The sequence below is a fragment of the Lissotriton helveticus genome, chromosome 5_1 (assembly GCF_964261635.1).
Source record: "Lissotriton helveticus chromosome 5_1, aLisHel1.1, whole genome shotgun sequence".
Classification (NCBI taxonomy): domain Eukaryota; kingdom Metazoa; phylum Chordata; class Amphibia; order Caudata; family Salamandridae; genus Lissotriton; species Lissotriton helveticus.
Window position 1 is genome coordinate 1,180,177,953 of NC_136065.1, and position 26,508 is coordinate 1,180,204,460.

The 26,508-nt window shown below is 39.5% G+C and overlaps 1 protein-coding gene across 1 annotated transcript in view; it reads left to right on the forward strand.

Moving 5' to 3' along the window:
- ATRNL1 (attractin like 1) overlaps positions 1 to 26,508 on the forward strand; it is a 2,439,979-nt gene that overhangs the window by 769,185 nt on the left and 1,644,286 nt on the right. The window contains exon 11 of the mRNA XM_078643887.1: positions 22,011 to 22,095. Coding sequence (XP_078500013.1) covers positions 22,011 to 22,095 — 85 coding nt within the window. The remainder of the gene's footprint in view (positions 1 to 22,010; positions 22,096 to 26,508) is intronic.

Here is a 26,508-nt window from a genome sequence, read left to right on the forward strand (position 1 = left end):
GGAATGAATTGGTTTTGCAGTGCCTTGGAGGTGCATTGTGGGACATGTAGTGAACCAAGCTGGGTGACCAATTCATGTCACTTCAAACTATCATCTAGAAACAACAGTGGTCCCCAAGAGTATATGAATTCAAAAAGATAAACAATAGTCCACAATGGAAACTATGTAGGCCACTGTCCAGCCGGACAGGGTAATTTATTTTCCAATAACACAATTACTGGGGTGTGGAGAGGCACAATCCTGTACCAATTCTAAGAACAAACTTATAGAGTTTTTTAGGCAAGAAGGAGCATGATTGGCCACTTGTGATTCAGTAGACATTCAAAGTTGTGCCAATTTATAGTGCTAGACACAGCAAAATATAACACAATAGTCGGGCTGTGAAAACACTTAAAACAAGTCGACGTTTCGGTCCCTTATGCTCAATGTTACGGGACCATCATCAGGACTAACAGTACATACAATTGCTTGCCTGGTTTAAACAATTTAAACACACATCCGCCTATTTGGGGAGGAAAGGGGTGAAAGAAAACAAAAGAATAGAATATATATGAAACCACTTCATTGGTAAACTTGCAAGACGACACTACACTTTATTCGGAACCGACTTATCGTGTTCGTTAAAGTCCATGCAGGTGGAATCATTAGCCTAGGAACACGTGTTAATCTGTGTATATAGCCTTGAAACATACACGGGGTGCAGCAAGTGACGTGTGTATGTGAATAAAAACATGTTACTCTAAATATTGATAGCAACCAGTTATATTGTCCAGAAGTTACCTATTCAAAAAAACGGTAGTAATCACTTCATTAGTAACGAATACGATCAATTCAATGGATTCAAATAAAGCGTCATTTCCACGCAACCGCTGCATTCATTCTCCATTACGGATCATTCATGTCTGCTTTTTATCAACATGCATATTCTACCACCTCACAAAGTGACCACTTACCCCTGTGGGTCGGGTGGTTTAATCGGGTATTGTATTGGGTTGCATTAACCTCGTTTTGTGAGCCGCCTGAATAGGGGAGGAAGCGGAATTATAAACTTGTATTTATGCGCTATCGGCTCCCAGAGGGTTCAAGTAATCATAACCAGATGCTAATACCTGTAAAATAAGCGCGGTTCCGCTATTTGTGCCTCAGTTCCAGGGTGCAGTGATATCTGTTGAATAAATAATTATGAGTACAGGGGCGATTTACATTTCGGTGGTAAGCATCAGAGACCCGGCATTACGGGAGAGGTTAAGACACACCGGCTTACCTTGCGTTTAGACATCGGCCGGTGTGGTCCGATCTTGATCAAAACGGGTCTGGAAAGGGAAATATGAACCCGTTTTCAGTAGGAGGTTTAAGCTGTAATTTAGGGCGGCAATCTAGGGCGGCATACTTGGTCATTGCGCTTACCGGTTCGGGGCTAAGCCTCCGTGGTGTCTGGGGTCCCGAGGTGCTCTGCCGGATCGCAGTCACTGGTGTCAGCCGGGCTGGACGCTGGATAAGCGTGCACCGGTGGAAATGGAAGAGGGACACGGCGCACATGGGCGCCATCTTGGAGTGGGGTAGATACACTAGGGGGAGTTAAGTGCATGTGTTGGTGCTCAACTGGCTATAGTAAACGGCGCAGTGCTCAGGTGATTAAAAGCTTAAACACACATTATTTACATTTGGTACAATGATTATATTTACATGTATAAAGATTCAGTGGCCTATTGGGGCCAACTCATTCTCTCATTTATAGTTTCAAGTGCATAATCACTAGTCCACCGTGATTATAAAATGTCAATGTTTCAAATTCACCACTCATAACAAAGTAGTCCAGTCCTCTGCGCGATTTAGACCGTCGCGAATGGTGTTGAATTGGATCATAATCCTCAGCTCCTCTCTATTGAGCATCTGTGCAAGGCTGCCACCTCTCGGTGGGGGTTTCACGACTTTTAAAACAGTCCATTTGATGTCGTTCTCATTGTGCCCAGCTTCATTGTAGTGATCCACAAGTGGTGCATTGATGGTATGGCACCGGATTCTACTCCGATGCTGGCAGATGCGGGTCTTCACCTTCTGTGTGGTCTGACCGACATACAATTTAGGACACGGGCATTGAATCGAATAAATCACGTTCTGCGTGTTGCAATTGGACAACGATCGTCTCTCATACGTGGTCCCTTTGTGCGTGAAATCTTTTCCCTCCACCGTGAACTCACAAACGGTACATCCACCACATTTAACATGTCCTGTAATTGGGGGCAGTCCCCACAACGTATAAAAATTGTTCCGTGTCCTCCTCTCCCCTGGTGGGTTTTGCCATCTTTGTGTGCGTTTTACTTTGCCACGTTGGGGAGTGTTGGGCTGGCCTCTGCCTAAAAAATTAGGCTGACCACCGCCTCTTTTATTCGGGGCACTCGGTCCTTCGCCTGGGTCAGACCCCTCTGAAGAATCTGCAGAGGTGTCTGACCGAGAGAAACACCCTCTTAAGCTATGAGAGTAATCATCCGAGAGCACTGAGGGATGCTCTACCCTACTCACAATTTCTGAGAATCAGAAGAAATTGTTCATGCAGAAAGGACTATTTCAGGGAAGCCGCGACTCTCTCAAACAAACTGAAAGACAGGGGCTACCCTAAAAGAATCATTAAACAATCCCTAAAGCGTGCTTGGTATTGCCCGAGAGAGGTATTATTATGCCCTAAGGATAAAATTCAGAAAGAGATTATTGCATGTGTAACAACCTTCTCCCCAATTTCTAACAAAATTAGGAAGTCAGTCCTGAAACATTGGCCAACGCTAAATGTGGGGACCCTAAACATTGAAAGACCACTTTTTGCTTTTAAGAAGAGCAAGAACTTAAGGGACCACCTTGTAAGAGCAGCATTACCATCCAAAACCCAAAATCCTACTATTGATACGTTGTGGGGACTGCCCCCAATTACAGGACATGTTAAATGTGGTGGATGTACCGTTTGTGAGTTCACGGTGGAGGGAAAAGATTTCACGCACAAAGGGACCACGTATGAGAGACGATCGTTGTCCAATTGCAACACGCAGAACGTGATTTATTCGATTCAATGCCCGTGTCCTAAATTGTATGTCGGTCAGACCACACAGAAGGTGAAGACCCGCATCTGCCAGCATCGGAGTAGAATCCGGTGCCATACCATCAATGCACCACTTGTGGATCACTACAATGAAGCTGGGCACAATGAGAACGACATCAAATGGACTGTTTTAAAAGTCGTGAAACCCCCACCGAGAGGTGGCAGCCTTGCACAGATGCTCAATAGAGAGGAGCTGAGGATTATGATCCAATTCAACACCATTCGCGACGGTCTAAATCGCGCAGAGGACTGGACTACTTTGTTATGAGTGGTGAATTTGAAACATTGACATTTTATAATCACGGTGGACTAGTGATTATGCACTTGAAACTATAAATGAGAGAATGAGTTGGCCCCAATAGGCCACTGAATCTTTATACATGTAAATATAATCATTGTACCAAATGTAAATAATGTGTGTTTAAGCTTTTAATCACCTGAGCACTGCGCCGTTTACTATAGCCAGTTGAGCACCAACACATGCACTTAACTCCCCCTAGTGTATCTACCCCACTCCAAGATGGCGCCCATGTGCGCCGTGTCCCTCTTCCATTTCCACCGGTGCACGCTTATCCAGCGTCCAGCCCGGCTGACACCAGTGACTGCGATCCGGCAGAGCACCTCGGGACCCCAGACACCACGGAGGCTTAGCCCCGAACCGGTAAGCGCAATGACCAAGTATGCCGCCCTAGATTGCCGCCCTAAATTACAGCTTAAACCTCCTACTGAAAACGGGTTCATATTTCCCTTTCCAGACCCGTTTTGATCAAGATCGGACCACACCGGCCGATGTCTAAACGCAAGGTAAGCCGGTGTGTCTTAACCTCTCCCGTAATGCCGGGTCTCTGATGCTTACCACCGAAATGTAAATCGCCCCTGTACTCATAATTATTTATTCAACAGATATCACTGCACCCTGGAACTGAGGCGCAAATAGCGGAACCGCGCTTATTTTACAGGTATTAGCATCTGGTTATGATTACTTGAACCCTCTGGGAGCCGATAGCTCATAAATACAAGTTTATAATTCCGCTTCCTCCCCTATTCAGGCGGCTCACAAAACGAGGTTAATGCAACCCAATACAATACCCGATTAAACCACCCGACCCACAGGGGTAAGTGGTCACTTTGTGAGGTGGTAGAATATGCATGTTGATAAAAAGCAGACATGAATGATCCGTAATGGAGAATGAATGCAGCGGTTGCGTGGAAATGACGCTTTATTTGAATCCATTGAATTGATCGTATTCGTTACTAATGAAGTGATTACTACCGTTTTTTTGAATAGGTAACTTCTGGACAATATAACTGGTTGCTATCAATATTTAGAGTAACATGTTTTTATTCACATACACACGTCACTTGCTGCACCCCGTGTATGTTTCAAGGCTATATACACAGATTAACACGTGTTCCTAGGCTAATGATTCCACCTGCATGGACTTTAACGAACACGATAAGTCGGTTCCGAATAAAGTGTAGTGTCGTCTTGCAAGTTTACCAATGAAGTGGTTTCATATATATTCTATTCTTTTGTTTTCTTTCACCCCTTTCCTCCCCAAATAGGCGGATGTGTGTTTAAATTGTTTAAACCAGGCAAGCAATTGTATGTACTGTTAGTCCTGATGATGGTCCCGTAACATTGAGCATAAGGGACCGAAACGTCGACTTGTTTTAAGTGTTTTCACAGCCCGACTATTGTGTTATATTTTGCTGTGTCTAGCACTATAAATTGGCACAACTTTGAATGTCTACTGAATCACAAGTGGCCAATCATGCTCCTTCTTGCCTAAAAAACTCTATAAGTTTGTTCTTAGAATTGGTACAGGATTGTGCCTCTCCACACCCCAGTAATTGTGTTATTGGAAAATAAATTACCCTGTCCGGCTGGACAGTGGCCTACATAGTTTCCATTGTGGACTATTGTTTATCTTTTTGAATTCATATACTCTTGGGGACCACTGTTGTTTCTAGAATATAGCTACCCACGGTCCCCGGATAACCGATTGGGTTCCCTTGTTGTTGTTTACAGACTTCAAACTATCATGGCATATTCAGCATTGGAGTCAAATCAACTGTGGTACTGGGTTTAAAGTCTTGATAGCTCACTCATTGAGTTGAGGCCGGTGTTGATAGTATCAAACCGCATTATTAAATATGCCTCTTTGCGCAACAAAGCCTGCTCGACGTTAGGCGATTTGTGCTGTGGATCACAAGAGGTGGGTCCCTTTATGCGCTTGAGAGAATCAACGTGCATCCACTGTGTGATGGAATGAGGAAGTGGCGCTGGTTGCAGAATTGACAGGTACGATAAACCGCCAACAGCAGGGCCAGCAGCCACGCTGTTCCGCGCAACGCTTGCCTTTTTGCTTATTAGACCAGGCCACATGATACCCTCGGAAATGTGAGCCGATTTTATTCACCTTAAACCACACCGCCGCTGCTTTCCAACAAACAGTCAGCGCGCGCGTTCAACCTTCTGCTACACGTAATGTGTTCTTTAACAAATACCCGTGTTTGTTTAAACAGAACCGCGGATGTTGAGAAACAACCCAGAAGGGACCGATATAAATAACAGATTCCACTGTGGATCAAGACACCCCTGAACCTTGAAAGGCGGGAGCGTTTCCAGTAAGTCATGATCCTATCACGCATAACTGTACATGATAGCTCAATTTTGAATGTCATGAAAAATATAAGTAATGCGCCCGTTTTACTTACAGCGCACCAAGCTTTAAACGGACATCTTCAATAATGAGAATCACAGCCGAACTTGTTTGCTCTCGTACCTGTTAACCAGGTATGAATTACATGCCGGTCTCACATTTAATTGAACACAAAAATTGTATATAAAAGTTCACAAGCTTCATAAAATTTTGTGCTAATCCTTGTAGATTACCGCACAGACCGTACTGATTCACAAGATTTTTCTGGACGAATTGAATTACCTCAAATCCCCAGAGGTACGTCTTTTTTACTGTTGTACATAGGAGAAAGGCTGAGCAGGTTGAGGGGAGCTTTCAGTAACAAGTACCTCCTTTTTTGTGTTTTTATAATAGGTCTACATATGGGGAAAGGAATACATTTGGCCCTGAAGAGAGTTTGAGAAGAACCCTCCCAAACTCGAAACGCGTAGGCGTGCAGGATTAAATCCTGGCTATTTTAGAAATAGCTAAGACTATTAGGAATATTACGCTTTGTAACATCTCTACCGAGAGGTTGTTTTGTTATATGGAAGCACATTAAAAGGCTTCATTTTGGTCAAATAATTTCGAAAACCATATGAAAATTTCCCTTTGCACTTATGTTTGTAATATATATTAGTCATATGTTCTGCACAATTTAAATGCTTGTTTTTGTCAAATTTTTGCGCAATTATGCAGTTTTTTTGATTTGAGTCTTTAATTCATATGTATGTCTCTTCACATGTTTGCACATTCACGTAATTTTTTGATTTTGTTCAATTGTACGTGTTTGGCCAGTAAGTTCAAGACATTGATACTTCTCTTGATATAAATTGCTTTCCATTTTTGATATAATTATCGAATAAAACGGCACAACTAATTGCCGAGATGAGCATATTAAGTTTTGTTTATCCTTTTTCATCCTGAATTAGAATGGTGTGAAAGATTTTGAGTGTGGGTTTCTCTGTTTTTCATAAAGTATATGGGCCCGTACCCCACTCATGTCCGAATGGGCCACACTCCCCCTTTTTTGTAAAAATTGTGTTAGGAGAGACATATCATTTCTGTCTTGAAAAAGATGGTCAAAAACTCTAACTAACCATCGAAACGCGTCGACGCCTGATATCACATAATCAAGGGACAGAGCTATTTCCATAGACATCATAAGTAAAACGTGTCCTGGTTTAGTCTCTTTTATTTGAATTCCCTGATATGTACTTTTATGACAAATAGGACTGTCTGTTTTTTGTTCTCTCCTATGTCCTTCCCCTCTTTAGGACCAATCGTTTTTATTTTATGTAAAAATGTTTTAATCATGAGGTGTATTTTGCTGTATATTTGAATGTAATGATAATGTATTGTTTTTATAGAAATCTTTGTACAAAAACTTTTTTTTAAATTGAAAATAAAAGAAGAATTTTTAGAATTTATTGATTTGGTATTGAAATTCACTTCTAATATATGGGCTAGAACACAGGCAATTATCTTTCCATTTGTTTGTGGTATTTAGATTCACCAAGGGATTTCCTTTCTTCTACTATTTATTAGTACCCTATTCCCCTGGTGTGCAAGGGGTCTCTCTCTCTTTTTATTACGAGTGTCAGATTAAGCCTTCTTCTGCGCATATTGTGTTTCTAGATGGCGTTGTTGGGGCTGAAACTGTAACCTCTAAAGATGAGGAGACTGTCGATAAATTCTATTCTTTATCTGACTACTCCCAATCCTCAGGTTGTGGTGGTGAGCCTCAGCAAGGCCTACCAGGGCGAGGGGTTCTCCCTTCTCTGCACAGAATCCTCAGACCAATAGGATGAAGTTGGCACAGAAACTGGAATAGAAAAGACAAAGTTTATTAAACCTCATGAGGTGGAACTACATTCACACAACACCCTTCGGTAGTGTATGAGGTAGCACACTGACTGGAAGGAGCTTGGTCCTTTTATACCCACACTGGGGATCAAATGAAGGCGGTACAAGGTACAGAATGCTGGTTTCAAATACATATAAGGTCATACAGAGAGTGTGCTAGCAACAAGTGGAAGGGGCTGGCAGTTAGCTAATTCTGGTGGACACATCCTGACAGTTACAAGTTGGGGACAGCTGTAAGCTCAACTGAGCATGTGCAGAGCAGAAGAGGCTAAATAGATCTCGTCTCTAGGCAGATTTCAAGAGCAGTTAACTGGGCGGTAGGACAGAGCACATGGTGAGCACATGGCAAACAAAATGGCTGACAAATACAAAATGGATTCCGCAAAACGACAAGATAGTTTCTAAATACAGGATGTCTTCTGCTAATGCTTAACCTAATCGCTGCTAAATTCATCCAGTCAATGATTGGGCTGCTGATGAAAGTGACTGTAGCAGCTTACACTGGGAGGAGGAGAATGACAGAACTTTGTTGGGCCAAGGGGTGGCTGTTAACCCACCTGACCCTATGGCATCAACCCAATTGAAGCGAGCAGCAGGCACAGCGGGCACAATGACATGGGATTATTCTTTCTCACCTAGATTGAATAGTAATGAGATTTCAGCAGAGTCCCACCTGGTTGGCAACAGCAAGGCCACTGATAAAAACGTAGACGAAATTACACTGCCCGTTATATACCAAACTATTATGGCTCTTAGAGAGGAAACCAGATCGGAGAGCTTAAAAACACAGGGTGCTTACCGCAAACTCCAAATTTCCATCAGAAGAGTTGCTAAGTCTTGCTCCGATTTCTCTACCCGAATGGGGGAAGCCGAAACTAGAATCTCCCAGCTAGAGGATGAGCTAAGCGCCCAAAAAACTCTTACAGAAACTTTTAAATCAATCAAGGATGATACAGTGTGGAAGCTGATGGACATTGAAAATTGCACAAGGAGAAACAATCTCCGTATTCTGGGCGTTCCCGAGGGGAAAGAAGGCAGCAATGCGCGACAATTTGTGGTGGATCTCTTCGGTGAAGCATTTCCTGAACTTCAGAATTGGGAATGGCAAACACAAATTCAGAGGGCTCATCGCTTCCCCTTCAATCTTCACAAGAAAACTGGTGGAGCGTCTGAACAAAGACCTTGTGCAATCCTCATATCACTCAATAACTTTTTAGCCAGGGAAGATCAGTACGATTTGGCCAGACCGGATAAAAAGCGTACAGCCAAGGGATGTGACTTTTTTGTGCGACCTGACTTTTGCCAAGTTACGGTAGAGAAAAGATGGCTCTTGCGTCAACTGATACTGGCGTTCCAAGCCAAAGGGGCTCAGGCTTTTCTTCTGAGCCCTGCAAAATTGAAGGTTATTTTCCAAGGGCAAACGCATTTTTTTTTCCATGATTCAACCGCAAGAGCTTTTGTCCACTAAGATAAATTATCTTAGTCAGGGGTACCCATTAGTTACTCATAACGGGAGCCAAATCTTTCTGAGTCCATCTATAGGAAACCTGTTGGTCTCATTCCTTAGATATTTAATCTTTTTTCTCTTTTCTCTCTCTTTATAATTGATAATATTTGTTAAATGGTTTTCTGATATTTTCCCGGTCTGGGAGGGGGTGAAGTCTTGCTCAACATCACCAGGGACTGGGTTCCCTAAGCCTCTTGAAACGAGGGAGGGAGTCTGGGGAAGGGGCTTTTCTGGGAGGGTGAGGCACCTGGGTTGGGGGTGTGGGGTGGGGAGCACACAACACGTTTTACCTAATTGATTTGTATGTACGTCTTTATTTGAACAGAGAAATAATTATTATAATGATTAAGTCAACAATGTCCAAAATTTCTGAGGGAAATCATGCTATAAATCAAGTGGATTTTCAGCTACTTAATATTGAGAATGGCTAGAGATAAACTGTCTGTTTGTACCATTAATATTTGCGGGCTCAATGATCGCAAAAAAAGGAATCTATTTGCTAAAGTAATCAAACCGCTACAAATTGAAGTACTCTGCACACAAGAAACACATATTTCTTGGTGCAATCATAACTGGCTTAGAGATCTGGGGCTTGACTTATTAGCCTGTACACATCAAGGGACCAACAACCGAGGGGTAGCAATTTTAGCTAGACACGGGACCATCGTCTGTAGACTTAAGAAAGAGGATCGTCTGGGACGGTGAGTGATTCTTGAGGCAGACATTCGAGGCTCTCTTTTTACAATGTGTTCCATATATGGCTCCAATCTAGATGACCCTGAAATTCTGAATTACATTAATATTGAATTAGCCACGTGGCCATCCCCTTTGGTCATTTGTGGCAATTTTAACATTCATTTAGAGCATAATTTTACTATAGCTGGTGGTATGTATTACTCTGGTCGTAAGCATAAGACTTTTAAGGCACTACAGGGCCTAGTTAAAGAACATGGCTTAGTGGATATATGGCACCGACTTAGATCTGGGGAGCCTGCATATACTTTTTTCTCGGCACCACATAAGAAGCTTGTACGGCTAGATTATTTTTTTTGCTCACAACAGCTAGCGGATATAGTTGAAATCAACTTATATCCGAGACTTATCTCAGATCACAATCCACTAATTATCGAGATTCCATTACATGGGCTCTCCAGGAACTTAAAAGGTTGGACCTTTAATAAATAACTCCTATTGGAAGAGACTTAGGGGTCCATTAGGATGGCGGGCGGATTGCCCCCGCCAGGCAGGCGGTAGCCACCGCCGGCCTGGCGGGGGCAATCCGCCCGCCATCCTGACTCAAACCCCCCCCCGCCATATTAGGATGGCATGTTTGGCCGCGGCGGACGGAAAGACCGTCCGCCGCTTTTCCGCCCCGGTCGCCTTGCGGCTGGGGCGGAAAAGGGTATATATGGTGGCGGTGTCTATTAGACACCGCCGGCCATATTAGGAAAGGCATTTGTGAATGCCTTTCCGTGGTGGCAATGCCGCCACGGAAAGGCATGCGGAGTCTCCTTGCGGGGGCCCGTTGCGGGCTCCCAGGGACTCCATGGGCATGGGGGGTGCACATGGCATTTCAATGCACAACATGACAGGCACCTCGCGGTGCCTGTCATGTTGTGCATTGAAATGCACAACGTCCATTTTTTGCATTGTGTCGGGCGGTGCTTTCAGCACCGCCCGCTGCAATGCTACAAATGCGGGAAGCGCCCGCCACTGTGGCGGGCGCATCATAATAGGTAGGACGGGACCCCCGCCCTTATGGCGGGTGGTCCCATACACCGGTAGGATGACGGGCGGACAAAGTCCGCCCGTCATCCTAATGGACCCCTTATTGTCAACATATGGTGAAATGGATCGCTGAATTTTTCAACATTAACATTGGCACTGCTCCCGAAACAATTGTATGGGATGCATTTAAAGCTGCTGTACGGGGGGAAATGCTCAGCTTTTCCCTATATCACCAGAAGAAGACCAAAGATCTGATTAAACACTGGATTGATGAATTCACATCTGCTGAGTTAGAGCTCATTAGGAAGATAAGCACAGCCCAAAATATTGAAGAAAGCTTAAATCTAATATCCGCCATCAAATCCAAAATACATTTATATTATGCCGAAGAACTTGCCTCAAAGTATATACAGTATCCTTCGGGAATTTTTGAACTTGGAGAACAAACTGGGAAACTTTTAGCTAAACACATAAAACAAAGAATTGCGATGAATGGTATCAGCAGGATAAAAAACTCGCAAGGCCAAATAGTGAATACCCCACAAGAAATACTTAATACTTTTCATCATTTCTATAGCCAACTTTATGCGGCTGAAGAAGAAGCCACCACTAGCAGTATTATGAGTTTTTTAAATGACATACCCACGCTAAAAGTTACATCAGAACTGAACGAGATTCTAACTAATCCAATTACATGGGATGAAATCGAGGCCGCGATTCTATCTCTTGTCTCTGGCAAAGCAGTTGGACCAGACAGAATTCCACTTGAAATTTTCAGGGTATTTCGGCAAATATTAAAACCAATTTTAATATCCTTGTTTCACATTAAGCCCGTAATTGTGAATAATATCCCTTATAAAACAATGGCCTATGCGGATGACATAGCAATCTTTACTAGCAATCTAAGACTCGCTCCTCCCACTGTGGGTATGTGTGCAAAACGGTTTGGTGAAATATCTGGCTACAAACTGAATGTGGACAAGACGCAATGCCTACATTCAGACAAATCCCGCCCCTCTGATATCATAACAATTCCAAAGGCTACTTATTTGGGAGTCAGAATAACACCTGATGTAGAACGCATTCCAGAACTTAACAAACTACTTATTATTCACACTGTTAGTACCTCTTTGGAGAGGCTAGACTACCTGCATTTATCACAATATGGTCGATGCAATGTCATCAAAATTTCTATTTTTCCTAAATTCTTATATTTTGTTTGCACTATTGCTTTAATTTTTCCAAACTTTCTCTATTCAAAAATTTAACAGGCTTGCTTTCAGTTCTTATGGAGCTACCGAAGGCCTAGAAGAGCATTAAAATGGATGATTCTTCCAAAATTAAGGGAGGGGTGGGGCATGCCGAATTTATTATTATATCATTTGGCTGTTTTATTTCAGGACATGGATATACTTGTGACTACCAAAACCGTTAGATCTGATGCTATCAACCCCACAATTTATCAGATGCTTCTAGGTGAACATGCTCGACAAAGGCTTGTTAAGACTTTAGAACCAAGTTTCTACAAGAAAACTAGATTTAAAATGATTCAATCTGCATACACAGTATGGAAGAAAATTCGGAATAGATTTCAAATATCAAACATTAACTTATACACTCCCTTTTCAGCATGTGGCCTTTTACCATCAATATTCCAGGATAGGACCACATTTAGATGGGCGGATCACTGGTATTAGTTATTTATGTCAAGAAGGAAGCCTGAAATCACTCACATCTTTACAGGAGGAATTTGGCCTCCATAGGAGTGATTTTTTAAAATTTTTACAAATTCTGAGCTTTCTTGGTTCGAGACTACAAATGGGTCAGGGGAACCTGGGGTCAATTAATATAATTGAAATGCTGCCACGACAACCGCATATTGGGGCAATCTATCAGACCTTTCTGACTAAGTTTCCTGATGATCTTATATCCCAACATTCTCGTGGGAAATGAAACTCGGTACAGTGGGTATAAATTTGGCCAAATCGGTAGAACTGGCTAATTCCGTAATCCTGTCTGGCAGCTTGAAATCGCAACATTTCATGTCGGCCTTTGATCTGCATTACTCCCCTGCCAAAACCTCCAAATGGGCCTATTCCCTGGGGAGCTCTTGTAATAGGTGTGGATTATATGGTGCTAACTCCGTTCATATGCTTTTTTGTGCCCTGGTTTAAGTACTTTTTTTTCAAGAAATAAATCACTTCTTAAATCTAATTTTGTTAATTCCTGTTACACTCTCTCCTGAGTTGGTAATCTTGGGGGTTGAAGGGGAGACGGTAGGAACACTCCGTGACAGAGCAGAAACTAGTTTCCTTTTTATTACAGTGTCTATCACGAGATTATGTATAACCTCTCATTGGATTAGTACTGATGCTCCTACCTTTATTAACTGGAGATCCACACTCCTATGGTTATATAATTTTGAACTTTCTGTTTATAAAAGGCGGGGCCTAAAGAAACAAATTTGGGGCCAAAAAATGTGGTCCCCGGACACTAATTGGCTAGCCGGGACTGTATAGCTTCAGAGGCTCCATTTTTCATAAATTATGTACTTAAATTGTGCACCTTCATAATTTTGGGAATCATAACCCTCTTTTCTTTTTTCTCTCTTTTTCTTGATTTGCATTGATAATCTGTTTATATCCGCTATGAACGATGTACAAACTTTATGTGCTGCTTTTCTGTTTCTTGATTTGTTGTGTTAACTTGATTGTTTCAATTTTTGAAGATGTACATAATACTCAAACTTTGTGTGCATTAAATTTAAAACAATTAAAAAAAAGAATGTATGGATATCCTTAAAAAGGCCAGAAGATCAACAACACAAGCATGCTATGCAGCAAAATAGAAGCGTTTTGTTCACTATTGTCACTCTGTAGATAAGAACCCATTACATGTGTCACCTCAAGACATTCTCTGCTACCTTCTTGACTTACAAAGTGCAGGGTTAGCTTTCTCTTCTATAAAGATACATCTTACAGCATGAGCTGCACATTTCCAAAATAAAGAACAAACTTCTATGTTCAAAATTCCTGTAATCAAAGCTTTTCTACAAGGTCTCGAAAGATGTATTTCACCCAGATCCTCCACCCACATCAGTGTAGAATCTCAGTGTTGTGCTAGCAAGGTTAATGGGTCCACCATTTGAACGTTTGTGAACATGCCCTCTACAGTTTTTTTTCGTGGAACTTAAATTTCTTATTGCAATCACTTGACTCAAAAGGGTTGGTGAGATTCAAGCATTAACTTTACAGGAACCATTTTTTAAATATACAAGGATAAAGTGATTCTAAGAACTAATCCTACATTTCTACCAAAAATAGTCTCACATTTCCACATGCGTCAATCCATTGAGTTGCCTGTATTCTTTCCCCAACCAGGCTCAGTAGCAGAAAGAGCAAAACACTCATTAGATGTTAAAAGAGCAATAATGTACTATATTGACAGAACACAATCTTTTTGCAAAACTCAACACCTATTTGTAGCATCTTCCAAACTACTTTAAGGTAAACCAATCTCTAAATCGGGTAGCGTTCGTTGGATAGTAAAATGTATCCAAACCTACTATACTAAAGCCCCTTCCTATTCCACCAAAACCTCACGAAAGAAAATAACTCCTATGACTTTTCTAGGGAATATACCAATAGCTTGCATATATAAAGCAGCTGCATGGCCTACACTGCACACATTTACTAAACATTATTGTGTAGTTGTCATGGCACTGCAAAAAGCAAATGTTGGCCAAGGGGTACTACATACATTATTTCAAACAAATACACCCAACTCAAGTTAGCCACCGCTTATGAGAAGAACTGCTTTTCAGTCTATGCTAAGCATGTGTATCTAAAGCCACACATGCCATCAAACAGTTAATGTTACTTACCCTGTTAGCATCTGTTTGTGGCATGTCGTGCTGTAGATTCACATGCGCCCACCCTTCTTCCCAGTCACTTGTGTTGGCTGGATTTATACACATCATATACTACATTCTTAATACATAGTCAACTCCATAGTATACATTATCCTTTCCCTCCATCCTCACTCATCAAGCGGAAAACAATCTAATAATGGAGTTGAGGAACATAGGCATTGCAAGCAAGATGGGTAGTCACTACACCTCGTGATGCGAAAGACTTCTTAGAATCTTAGAATAAAAACAACTTGCACACTTCTGAGCCCAACTCTAGATGGCGGACTTATGCTAAGTATGTGAATCTACAGCACTATATGCCACAAACAGATTCTTACAGGGTAAGTAACATTTACTATATGTATATGTATGTATGTGTATGTATGTATATATGTATGTGTATGTATGTATGTATGTATATATGTATGCCTATGTATATATGCATATATGTATATATGTATGCATATATATAGGTGTGTGTATGTATATGTGTGTATGTGTGTATATAAATGTGTCACAAGAAACTCTTCCTCAAAGTCTCAGCATGGAGAAGAAAAGCGGCACACAACCAAGGTATCCGTGATTTGATCATTTCATTTTAGCACCACAGCATAATCATTTTGTGCACGTAGGGAAAGACGGCTGACACGTTTCGGCATTTCCACCTTCAGCTGGACCAAATGTTCCCTCTATGGCAACTTTTGTCAAATATTTTGTTATGGGATATTCATCACACCACTGCCCATTATCAAGATGAAGAGGTGAATAGAACCCTTTTTTGATAGGGAAGATACTGGATCACTGTTTACTATTGGAATATCCAGGTACTTCTCACAATGTATTGATCAATTTGGAATATTTTCAGAGGAATCATGCCCTTGTATAGGACTTCCTGTAACGAAATGTTCATCTCCATCAATACAGACTCAGTGCTGTAGAAGTCACTGTCCTTTACATGACACTTGTTTCATTCTGGTATGCCATGTTACAGAGTTTCAAAATCAGACAAATGTTGCCCATTTCCGTCACGCAGTTAAATGCACTTTTCTGTGAGGCCTTTCATGGCTTTGTCAATACTTTAGTTTTGCCTATGTGGTACTTCAAGACAGCCTTCTTATAGTTTCTGCTAAAAACTCTTTCAAAATGTAGAGAAGGGTAACTATGCACAGACTTGGAGAGTTTCTAACCACAAAACGTATGTAATGTTCCTCCAGTAAACGGGGAGTAAAAAATAAAATAAAGAATTAACAACAAAAAACAGTGTGCCATAGGAAAAAAAGACATTTTTATATTAAAATCATGAATTGTTATGTCTTCAGACCTTTATTGAGAAATCCCACCACCATTCAAGAAAGAAGCTGTCTACATACACATTGTTGCTCTGGCATGGACAGTTTTATGTAGAAACAACAGGAGAGGAAGGGATCAAGGACACTCCTATACCCCAATCAAAATATCAGTTAAACAACAGAGGAGTGACTCAAACAAATTAGAAAAAACTAAAGAAGGAGCACGTGAATAAGTGATGAAAGAAAAAGAGGAGAAGGAAAAATCACAGTGATTTTTTTATAAAACCCTCACTCACCCAACTATTGGGTGACATGCTTCATCATCGGGTTGTTCACCGGGTATGCCAAGTGCATGCCCGGTGTGCTGCTACACCTGCAACTGCAGTGGAGCTGGTGACTAAGATAAAAGCAGTGCAAAAAGTGATAGTGAAGATTCAAGTGTAAGGCTAAAAAAGTGCGTGTTCCAACCAATACCCAATTTTAATAAGGGTTGAAGCATACACACTGGTTAAAAAGTTAGGCGGACAGGTTTGACCGTGAATTTGAGTCAAAAAGTCCTGTTTTTTAGATCATATGGTCAACATGTTTCTGCTCATCATGGCCACTTTAGCCGAGCATTCTTCAGGACCAAACTTTGACACTGGGCGGTATACGCACGCTAAGGCGTACCCTAACCTCAGTGTACTGTGAAAAGCGTAAACTCACGGTTGTTTACCGGACTATCCTGAAATTACCAGGATGTTGTAATCTGTGGGATAAGGAGACAAAGAAACAAGACCAAACAAATAATCATGAACATGAAAGAAATGCATGGGTTCCTATGTCCACCACAAAATATCTCATCATACATCACCACATTATGTGCTCATCAAGAGTCTCTCGCTCTTTTTTGAAATTATTTCAAGTGGGGTTGGTTTGATTATTTTGGTTGGGTTACAAAGGGGAGTACCCTGTTCACTCTCACAAACCAACCGCTTTGTAGTGCGTCGGCAAAAACGCTTACTACAACTGTGTCTGTAACATTATTTAAACACAGTGTAATTAGATAAAATACCACGATCATCACACTCGGTTTTCAGAGAATTTGTGCAAAAACTAAAAGCTATATACAAATTAAAATCACACGACTCACACCGGAGACCTGGGGGAATTCGCGGAGGAAAAGGGACAGAAAACTGTTTATAATTACGTGAAAGTTCAGTTAACTTCACTTCTTAGGTCGGTGGGGCGGGTTTTCTTCACTCCGGAAAAAGCTGACAATAAAAAGAAATGACCGGCGTTGTTATGAGCCGTCTAAATCTGTAGAGTAGGTCGGGGTTAGCTAAGATGATATGAGTATTCCACTGACCTGCATTCCGAAGACTCCCCGCATTTCAACCTCTACAAGGCTCTGCCACCGCCTGAATAGTAGCGGAAGCGGAATCCTGACCGGTGAATTATTGCGGTGCGTGGCACACGTGACCATTTCGTCTAAACAGCAGCAGCGTCCGAGAATGACGTCAGACGTATGTGTTTGTTTACCACAAAATTTAAAGGGGAAGTAAATACCTCTATCGAGTCATGAAAACTTTATCAGTTATCTGTTGGCAGAGGCATACTTCGGTACTCATGTTTACTGTCTGCATACGTAGGTTGCCATGGCAATAGGGCTCGATTGCCACGGCCACAGTATCAGAAGTAAAAATGACACTGACAGTCACCAATGTATTCTTACTTACAATAAAAAGAAGAAAGGGTACCCGTTAGCTTTCTAGAGCACATGCTTTGCGGTCAAGAAAGTGTGATCGTGCTTAAATGTATAACAATACCCTAGTTGTCACTGGCACTCTTAAATGAGAGGGGTTAGCGATGTCTTACACTACCCCAGGGAATATTATCATTATTATCATCTTGGTCCTGAAGAATGCTCGGCTAAAGTGGCCATGATGAGCAGAAACATGTTGACCATATGATCTAAAAAACAGGACTTTTTGACTCAAATTCACGGTCAAACCTGTCCGCCTAACTTTTTAACCAGTGTGTATGCTTCAACCCTTTTTTAAAATTGGGTATTGGTTGGAACACGCACTTTTTTAGCCTTACACTTGAATCTTCACTATCACTTTTTGCACTGCTTTTATCTTAGTCACCAGCTCCACTGCAGTTGCAGGTGTAGCAGCACACCGGGCATGCACTTGGCATACCCGGTGAACAACCCGATGATGAAGCATGTCACCCAATAGTTGGGTGAGTGAGGGTTTTATAAAAAAATCACTGTGATTTTTCCTTCTCCTCTTTTTCTTTCATCACTTATTCACGTGCTCCTTCTTTAGTTTTTTCTAATTTGTTTGAGTCACTCCTCTGTTGTTTAACTGATGGACAGTTTTATCCCTTAAGTTGAACTCTAAACGAACTTATGGGAGTTCACCACCACATGGTCTCTGACGAGACAGGTTATTTTGTTGACCTCAAAATTTCAATTGACTCCCATAACTTTTATAATCCAGGAAACAGACACGCCTAACCATTAAGACATTTCCAAGTAACTTCACGGAAAGTGAACAGGAGTGTAACATATTAATTGACTACCACCATTATGTCCCCTTTAACAAGTTATGGTAAACCTTGTGTCAAGCTACTTTAGAAAGAGCTTTCAAAGTGTGTTTAGCTGGCTATGGTCTCCCTGCGTGCCAGCCTCTTCAATGGTATTGTCCATTAGTTTTCTCATCCTTCAGAAAGTATAACATGCGCAACCTGCCCCCTGTCTTCACTGGCCGGGCTTTTGAAAAATCCTCCCTTTGCATGTCACCGTCTTCTTTTCAGAGCACCCTTTTAAAATAGCCATACCAATTAGGATCAGTTTTTATAGCAAAGCACACATTTTGATACATTTTCAGGTGTCTTTCAAGGAGTCACTGTCATCTCTGCAAAGTAGTCATCTTGTAATGCTTCAGGGCTCTTTAAACTTGAAATTTCACACCTGGATTTTGGATGTCTGTCATTTATGATTTTGTATGCTTGAGAGCTTAGAAAATGACATTCGCCACAATGGAAATTTATCATCAAATGAATTGAATAACCCTCATCTGGGCGAATAATTCATACTCAAACGCTAGTCTGACGTTAAGTAAGGCACAATGAGAAAGAGAATTTCACATCCATTAGCGTGCGCTATGCAAGAAAGTCTGCCTCAAGGCGATGGACTGGCTTACATATACTATCGATAATGCTTTTTTGGTTTAAACTGAGCAGTATACATTTTTGACTTTCTGCTGCTGGTAGATGACGTGTGAGGTGGCAAAGAATGAAAGAAGGTGAATTCATTTATTTGAGCCTTGTCAAAATTGCTCCAGTGTAACACTGCGCCTACTTATGGCTGTTTCATCCATGCATAGGGTGCGATTTTCCATGCTTGTATTAGGGCTTGTGGCGCTCTAGCTATACCACTGTGTCTGTGTTATATAATTGTTATGATTTCTGTTCCTTGTAAACACAACTAGGTCTGATCTCACAGAGCAGTCAGTCACAATTTGATATCCTTTAGAGAACACCTTCCCACTACAGTTCCGTTAACCAATCTATGAACTGATTAGTCCTTGCTGCTCCAGTTTAAAAAAGGGAAGAATTTGTTATGGCCATATCACACATGAATACCACAGTGACAAAGAATCCTCACATCAATGTGAATATCGAATTGATCAAACCGAAGTTAAAAAAGTGAGAACGGTTAGAAAGCACCTCACATGCGCAAACCCAGAAGGCTACTGGATGGTACTCGCCAGTGTGCCCACGAGTCGCTTTCTTAACCTTAATAAAAAAGAGAAATGAAAAGGAACAAGCATTGGCATAGCAAATAGGTCTCGCCTTTGGGACCAGTCTGTTGATTTTAACAAAATAGAAATAAATGGAAATACCACTTGTAAACCAGTCATGATTCAAGTTCAAGGTTCATGTAGAACTGGTACTTAAACTTGTGAACCCAGAGCCCAGCCTAATGTATCAAAACATACATGGATTCTGTTTTGGGTTTCAGCCCTGTATGTGAACAAATGCCTGATGTACCAATATTAGAGTGGATTAGTAATATTTGCGTCCTGTCCATTCCCATTTTTGGAACCCAAACATTAGAATTGTATCTTTTTATTAGAGTTTTATTGTTAGATTATTCTTGTGAATTCCAAAGTTTTTGCCATTTGTTGGTGGAAACAAGAGGCCGTACACTTGAGCCCCTCTATGGAGGAGTAACATGGATTAGAACACTGTGAGGTGTTTGTGTTATGGGATCAACTGAACAAAAGTGGTAAAAGCTGTTATTGGTGACAAAGATTGATTTGCTGTGGAAATATAGTGGATATATTCTTACTCATTGATGTATGCATAATTTTGGAAGAAACTGTGCACTTTGTTCCTCACTCCATGCAATTTATTAATATGTCCTTGTGTGGGATGAAATGCGTAGGTGAGCTGACATTCTAGTTTTTAAAGAAGTTTTGCATATGCAATATAGAAACTTTATATGAAATTTCAATTGGCGTTGAATCCCTTATGTTTGTGATGTTGAGATGTTGGCTAAAGCTCGTCACCTAAAGGATTTATATTAAGAAGTAACAATGTTGATGGAACTATAAGGACTCTATTTTAAGGGCATACATTGATCGGGACTTGACCTTATATACATTTAGTGTTCTTAATTGATATGATATACTAAGTGCCTCCGTTAAAATGATTGTGTACGGAATAAAGATTGGTTTTTTTACAACTAAGCCCAGTAGAGGAAGAGCACCACCTATTTTTAAATCTACTTACAGAGTATGTGTGATGTGTCAAAATCAAAGTAGCCTTTGTATATAAGAATTTCAAAGTTGGCTTACATGTTTTTTTCCTTTTAAATGAGGCGCTAGCTGCATAATGGGGCATAGTTATAGTCTGCAAGAGTGATTTTGGTGATAGCATCTTTAAGGTACCCTTAATAAGAGAACCAATGTTGCCAATTGAATACTTAGATAAATAGAAAGGTCAGGGTATGGATGCATATCTTAAAATACAATGTCCATATTCATTTTTGTATTTTGTTTCCTGTAGGGTTTTAGTATATGTAAAAATCATGGAATTGAGCATTAGAGGAGGAATTAACTGAAGTATGAATTGAAATTAGTAGAAAGACCATAAAACACAGTTAATCAGAAAGACGTCACTTTGATTCCCAATGTTAGATTGTTAGCACACAAATTCAAAACAGTTTCAAAAAGTACTCTCCTTTTCAGTAAATAGTTTAGACAACTCAAAGCACGTTGCCATGGCTAGCTTGCTAAGGCAACATTGCTGATATTGCTCTAGACACTGATGCAGTCATTACCAGATTACTCCAGGCAGCTATGACTAGACTGCAATGTGGTTTTCCGGTGCAGTATATTACAGAGGGAGAACGTTTACAAAGAACGCATTGGATGTTGGGTGTTTTTGTCAAATAAACCTCTTGATAAATGTAGGCTTCTGTACACACTTAATGCATGTTGCTGTGTTTTGAGAATATGCAATAATTTAGAGTTAGATGAATTTGACATATTGTTTGATTGCAAAATGTTCTCTTTTAATTTGCTTGGACAATTATGCAGGGAAATATCCTATAGAAAAAGCCTGCAACATTTGTCCTCACATCAAAGGGCAAAACTCCTACTAACTCAACAAATTCTTTAAGCGTCGAGAGTATGCCATTCAAGTATTCATTTTTTTCCGATTAAGCTTAGTGATCCCCAGGGTAATAGGATCCTCTAAACCCAAACACCAACTTAGATTATTTTCATAAACATAGCTATGTTTATATTCCTCTGACAATATTACATTGGTGTTTAGATTTCTTCATGTTAGCCTGTGTGATCTACATGCATAGTTTGTAACTGTAATTCATATAAAAACGTGCTTTATAGTAAATCTGTATAATTGTTTTTCTGAACAGCTTGTGATGAATGGAAGGTACTACCAAAACCCAATCTTCATCGAGATGTGAACAGGTTCGGCCACTCCGCAGTCGTCAGTAATGGGTATGTGTTTTGGTCTATTTGTTAATGATTGAATCAGGAGTGACATGGTGAACAACACTAAATTTAATGGATTTAAGGCATAGTGTCCTGAAACTATTTGTGAACAAAGATTGAGCCATGTGTTTACCTTTGGACAGTCTTCCACATGCACATGTTAATAATCACCACTGACAATATTCTCCTACATCGAAACCATGCTGCAGATGTGGTTCCTTATACTAAGTTATAGATCATGATTCCGACCTTCATCTCCAATTTTCAAATTTTAGTTACTGGGAGGTCTGGGGGGTAAAGTATGTACTAAATAACCAAAAGGTTAGTTAGATCAACAGTATTCCTGAGCATACTGCTTTTTATGAGCTACGAATCTCCAGAATGTTTGGCCACTTTTGTTAATTGCATTACATAATGTGAAGTTTTACTGTGCACATAAGTATGTAATTTGCAGAGTTGTACATGCTTTCTCATGTGGTAACTTCTCAGACATAAATTGCATCTCTCACTTGTTGCCTCTTTCCTTATGAGCTCCTTCCATATACAGCATCCAGTCTCACATCCTCTCTTTCCCTTCCTCCAGATCTTCCTCCTCTTGGAGATATATTTTGAACTTTCTTCTAACTGATGATTTTCTCTGATTTTGAACTTGTACCATAGACAAATAATGCATTCGCCTTTTTAACTTATTTAATATCTTTGCTAAGTTTCAAAGTAAGAATCACTAAGAATTTTGGTAGAGAATTATCTATTTCCACAAACCTGTGAACAATAGATTTATCTTACTTTACTTAACCTTAGCTCATCGTCTGGTTGTCTCAATTCTCTTTATTCTAACGACTGTTCTATCCAGTTGCACCAAGGGGAACTATGTGTTTTTGATATATAATTTTTAAGAATATGTTCTGCCACAGGAGACATTTTTATTATCAGTGTGCCATATCATGAGAATGAATGCTTACGTTGAAATTTCATATGTGGAAAAGGTCAAATCAAGAAACAACATTAATGAAATAGGACAACCCAATGTTCCATGTGGGAAATGGGTATATAAAAATAGGACAGTGTTTCACATGGAAAGCCTTTGAAATAATTAATTGCATAGGTTCAGAACAACTTTGTTAGAACAACAGAAATTTATATGATTAATGACCTGTGTTGGTAAATTACTTATATACTATTTTATATATAGGTAATTGATTATTTAATCTTACACTATTTACAGCACGATGATGGTAAAAATTTATAATGTGAAGAGTCCAGACAGCACAGTGAAAATTGATGCAAATGAGCATATTATGTAAAATTAAAATCGAAAAGTAGGACTGATTATCATTGAACCCAAGAGTTTATACATATCTTTAATGAACTTGATCAATCAATATCTTGTTGGTTTAAATGTGTCGACCTTTCGACCACATATGCCAAAATTGGACAGGGTCATCATAAGGTCAAAGAGAAGCCATTTTTTAGAGCTACCATTCACACCCGCTCGATAGTATCACATCACAATTTAAGACTGCGTCAAATCTTTTCTGCCATCATTTAACTGTAAACGGTATATGTTAAAATGATTAATTACCTAAATATGAAATAATAAATTAGTCAGTTATGTGCACAGGTTATTATTGATTTTAATTGTCTGCAAATAATTATTTCTAATGTCTTCCATCTGCAACATTGTCTCTTTAGAAATTCAAGACATAAAGCAAAATATGAAATACAACAAAAATATGTATCTTAGTTCTGAGTGAGATTCTGCTCATGTACCAAAGGAGACAAATACAATGCAACTTATGCAACACCTAAGTGCCTCTGCTAGTTAATAAGCAGTGGATGAGTTAACATCCTTTCTACTGTTGACATTTAGCACTGTATAAAAGTACCAGGAATATTTTTTACATAAACCTTTTTCTGCTTGCTAATTGGCAAACGTTTTTGTCTCTAATTGTGTGCAAACGGGTGTATCTTATCCGCTCCGTTCATTAAGCAACTCATATATTGTATTTTAGTTGTCCTGTTTATACAATAGTATACAACATAATATAGCTTGTTGTATGCAGCAGACTAATTTTGGGTCTTAGCTGAAGTAAGGAGATTCTAAATTTAGTTTCCTGGCTTCTGAAAAAATAGTCTAGTAAATTCTACATCTTTTTGATTCTGTGAGTTATAGATGTTATTATAAAGGCTTCATCAAGATTCCAACAGAGGAGGTAATAATTAAGCTGAATGCAAGAGAGTGAACTCTATAAATCTTTGTTCTGTTGGAGTAGCCATCATTTCTTTTTTTAAGTAGAGGCAGGCATTGAAACTGAATTATTTAACAGTAGTACAATTATCTGAGAGTGGTACATTTTCTATTTTTGTTGTTTGAATTTTTCTCCTTAGCCAATACACAATACACCTGTATGGTACTCCATACAGAGCTTACATTCGATCTCACATGTGCGAGGTTCTTATCCTCAGTGGTCTCTTCATGTTTGCAGTATGTATGTTAAAATCGGAGGTTAGGTGTTTTTGAAGAATAGACCCCTTGATAAACGTTGGCTTCTATATACACTTAATGCATGTTTCTGTGTTTTGAGAATGTGCAATAGTTTGGATTTAGATGGATTTTTCATATTGTTGGATTGTGAAACATTTTTTTTTTAATTTGCTTGGACAATTCTGGAGGGAAATATCCTATAGGAAAATCCTGCAACATGTTCCCTTGCATGAAAGGGCAAAACTCCTACTAATTCAACAAATGCTTCAACCGTCGAGAGTATACTATTCAAGTATTAATTGTGGGCTACAAGGATCACTTATGTGGTCATGATGATGCCATGCAATGCACACATGAAATTTAAACTAATAGGCTTCCAAAGAAAAACAATTCTAATTTTCTAAACTTAATGCTGGATAGCAGGAGGTAGATACAGTGTGAATATATGACATAACAAGCTCAAAAGTGATAGTTACAAGTAAATAACTTTTTTCGTTTATGCTGTGATTGTAATAAAAAGGAATCCGTTTGAAGATATGAGGACCTACAATAGAAAGACAGACATTTTTGGGGTTGTTGCGTCAGCAAAAATGTTAATGAACGTCATGCCCTGTTCACTTTGGTAACCTTTACAGTTGTTTATAAAGATATGAAAGTGATAAGGAGCAAGCCTTTACTTTTTCCAAAGGTTATTTGTTAAATTTACTTCAACTAAGGGGTTAGAATGTTGGCTCGCTTTGCACATTTATGTTCTAGTCCTGCTGATCTGGAGCTGTTAAAAGGTTCCTCTGTTTTTAGGTCATACTATGGAGTCGTTATTCAGTATAATAAAGCTTGTATTATTCATTGACTGGTATTGACCAGGCCTCAGTTCCCTGATTGATCATGGTGTAATTCATTCTTATGATAATCCAGTACTGTCATTGTCTAAGAACCCGCAATCACTTATACGGTGAACACCCTAAATATCGATTCCAAAATATAGACTGCCCAAAATATCGAATCAAAAATATAGACAGCCTAGACTAACGAATTACTAAAATATAGATGCCCAGAATATAGAATTTAGGGTATGAAATATCGAATTCCATAATATCTAATTTAAAATATTGATTTCCATAATATCGAGAAAAAATGAGTGTTATGTATGGTAGTATTTGTATTAAAATTATGTATTAATTGTGTAATGTATGTTTAATTTTTTTAAGTAATGAATGTTATGTAATTTAATTTTTGCGTAATTTAATTCCGTAGCGGGTTGTGGGTTTATTGGGGAATAGGGTGGGAAGTAATTTAATAATAGTAAATTAAATATTCATTTTTATTTATATGTATTGATAATTAATTGATTGATAATTAATTTTTAATTGGTAATTAATTTGTATTAATTGGTAAATAATTGTAATTAATTGATAATTATGTTAATTGTATTTATTTGGAGTGGGTTTATAGAGCAATGCGGTGGGAAGTGACTTAATTGTAAAAGTTCAAAATCATTTTTATTTATATGTATTGATAATTAATTGATAATTAATTATTAAATGGTAATCAATTTTTATTAGTAAAAAAATGTTTACTTGGTAAGTACTTTTTTTTAATAAGTAATTTTTTTTTAGTTTTTTCATTCATAATGAATTTTAATTAAAATTTTTATTGGTATTGATAATTAATAAAATTGTATTTTAATATTAAATCATTACTTTCCCTACTGTTGCACTCTCCGGAGTAGGAATAGTAATTTTTACCCATACGCTATCCAACGCTTTACCTACAGCTTGCACTCACTGGAGTGGGAATGGTAATTTTTACCCTCCCGCTATCCAACACATTCCCTACTGTTGCACTCTCTGGAGTGGGAATAGTAATTTTTACCCCCCGCTATCCCACGCTTTCCCTACTGTTGCACTCTTTGGAGTGGCAATAGTAATTTATAC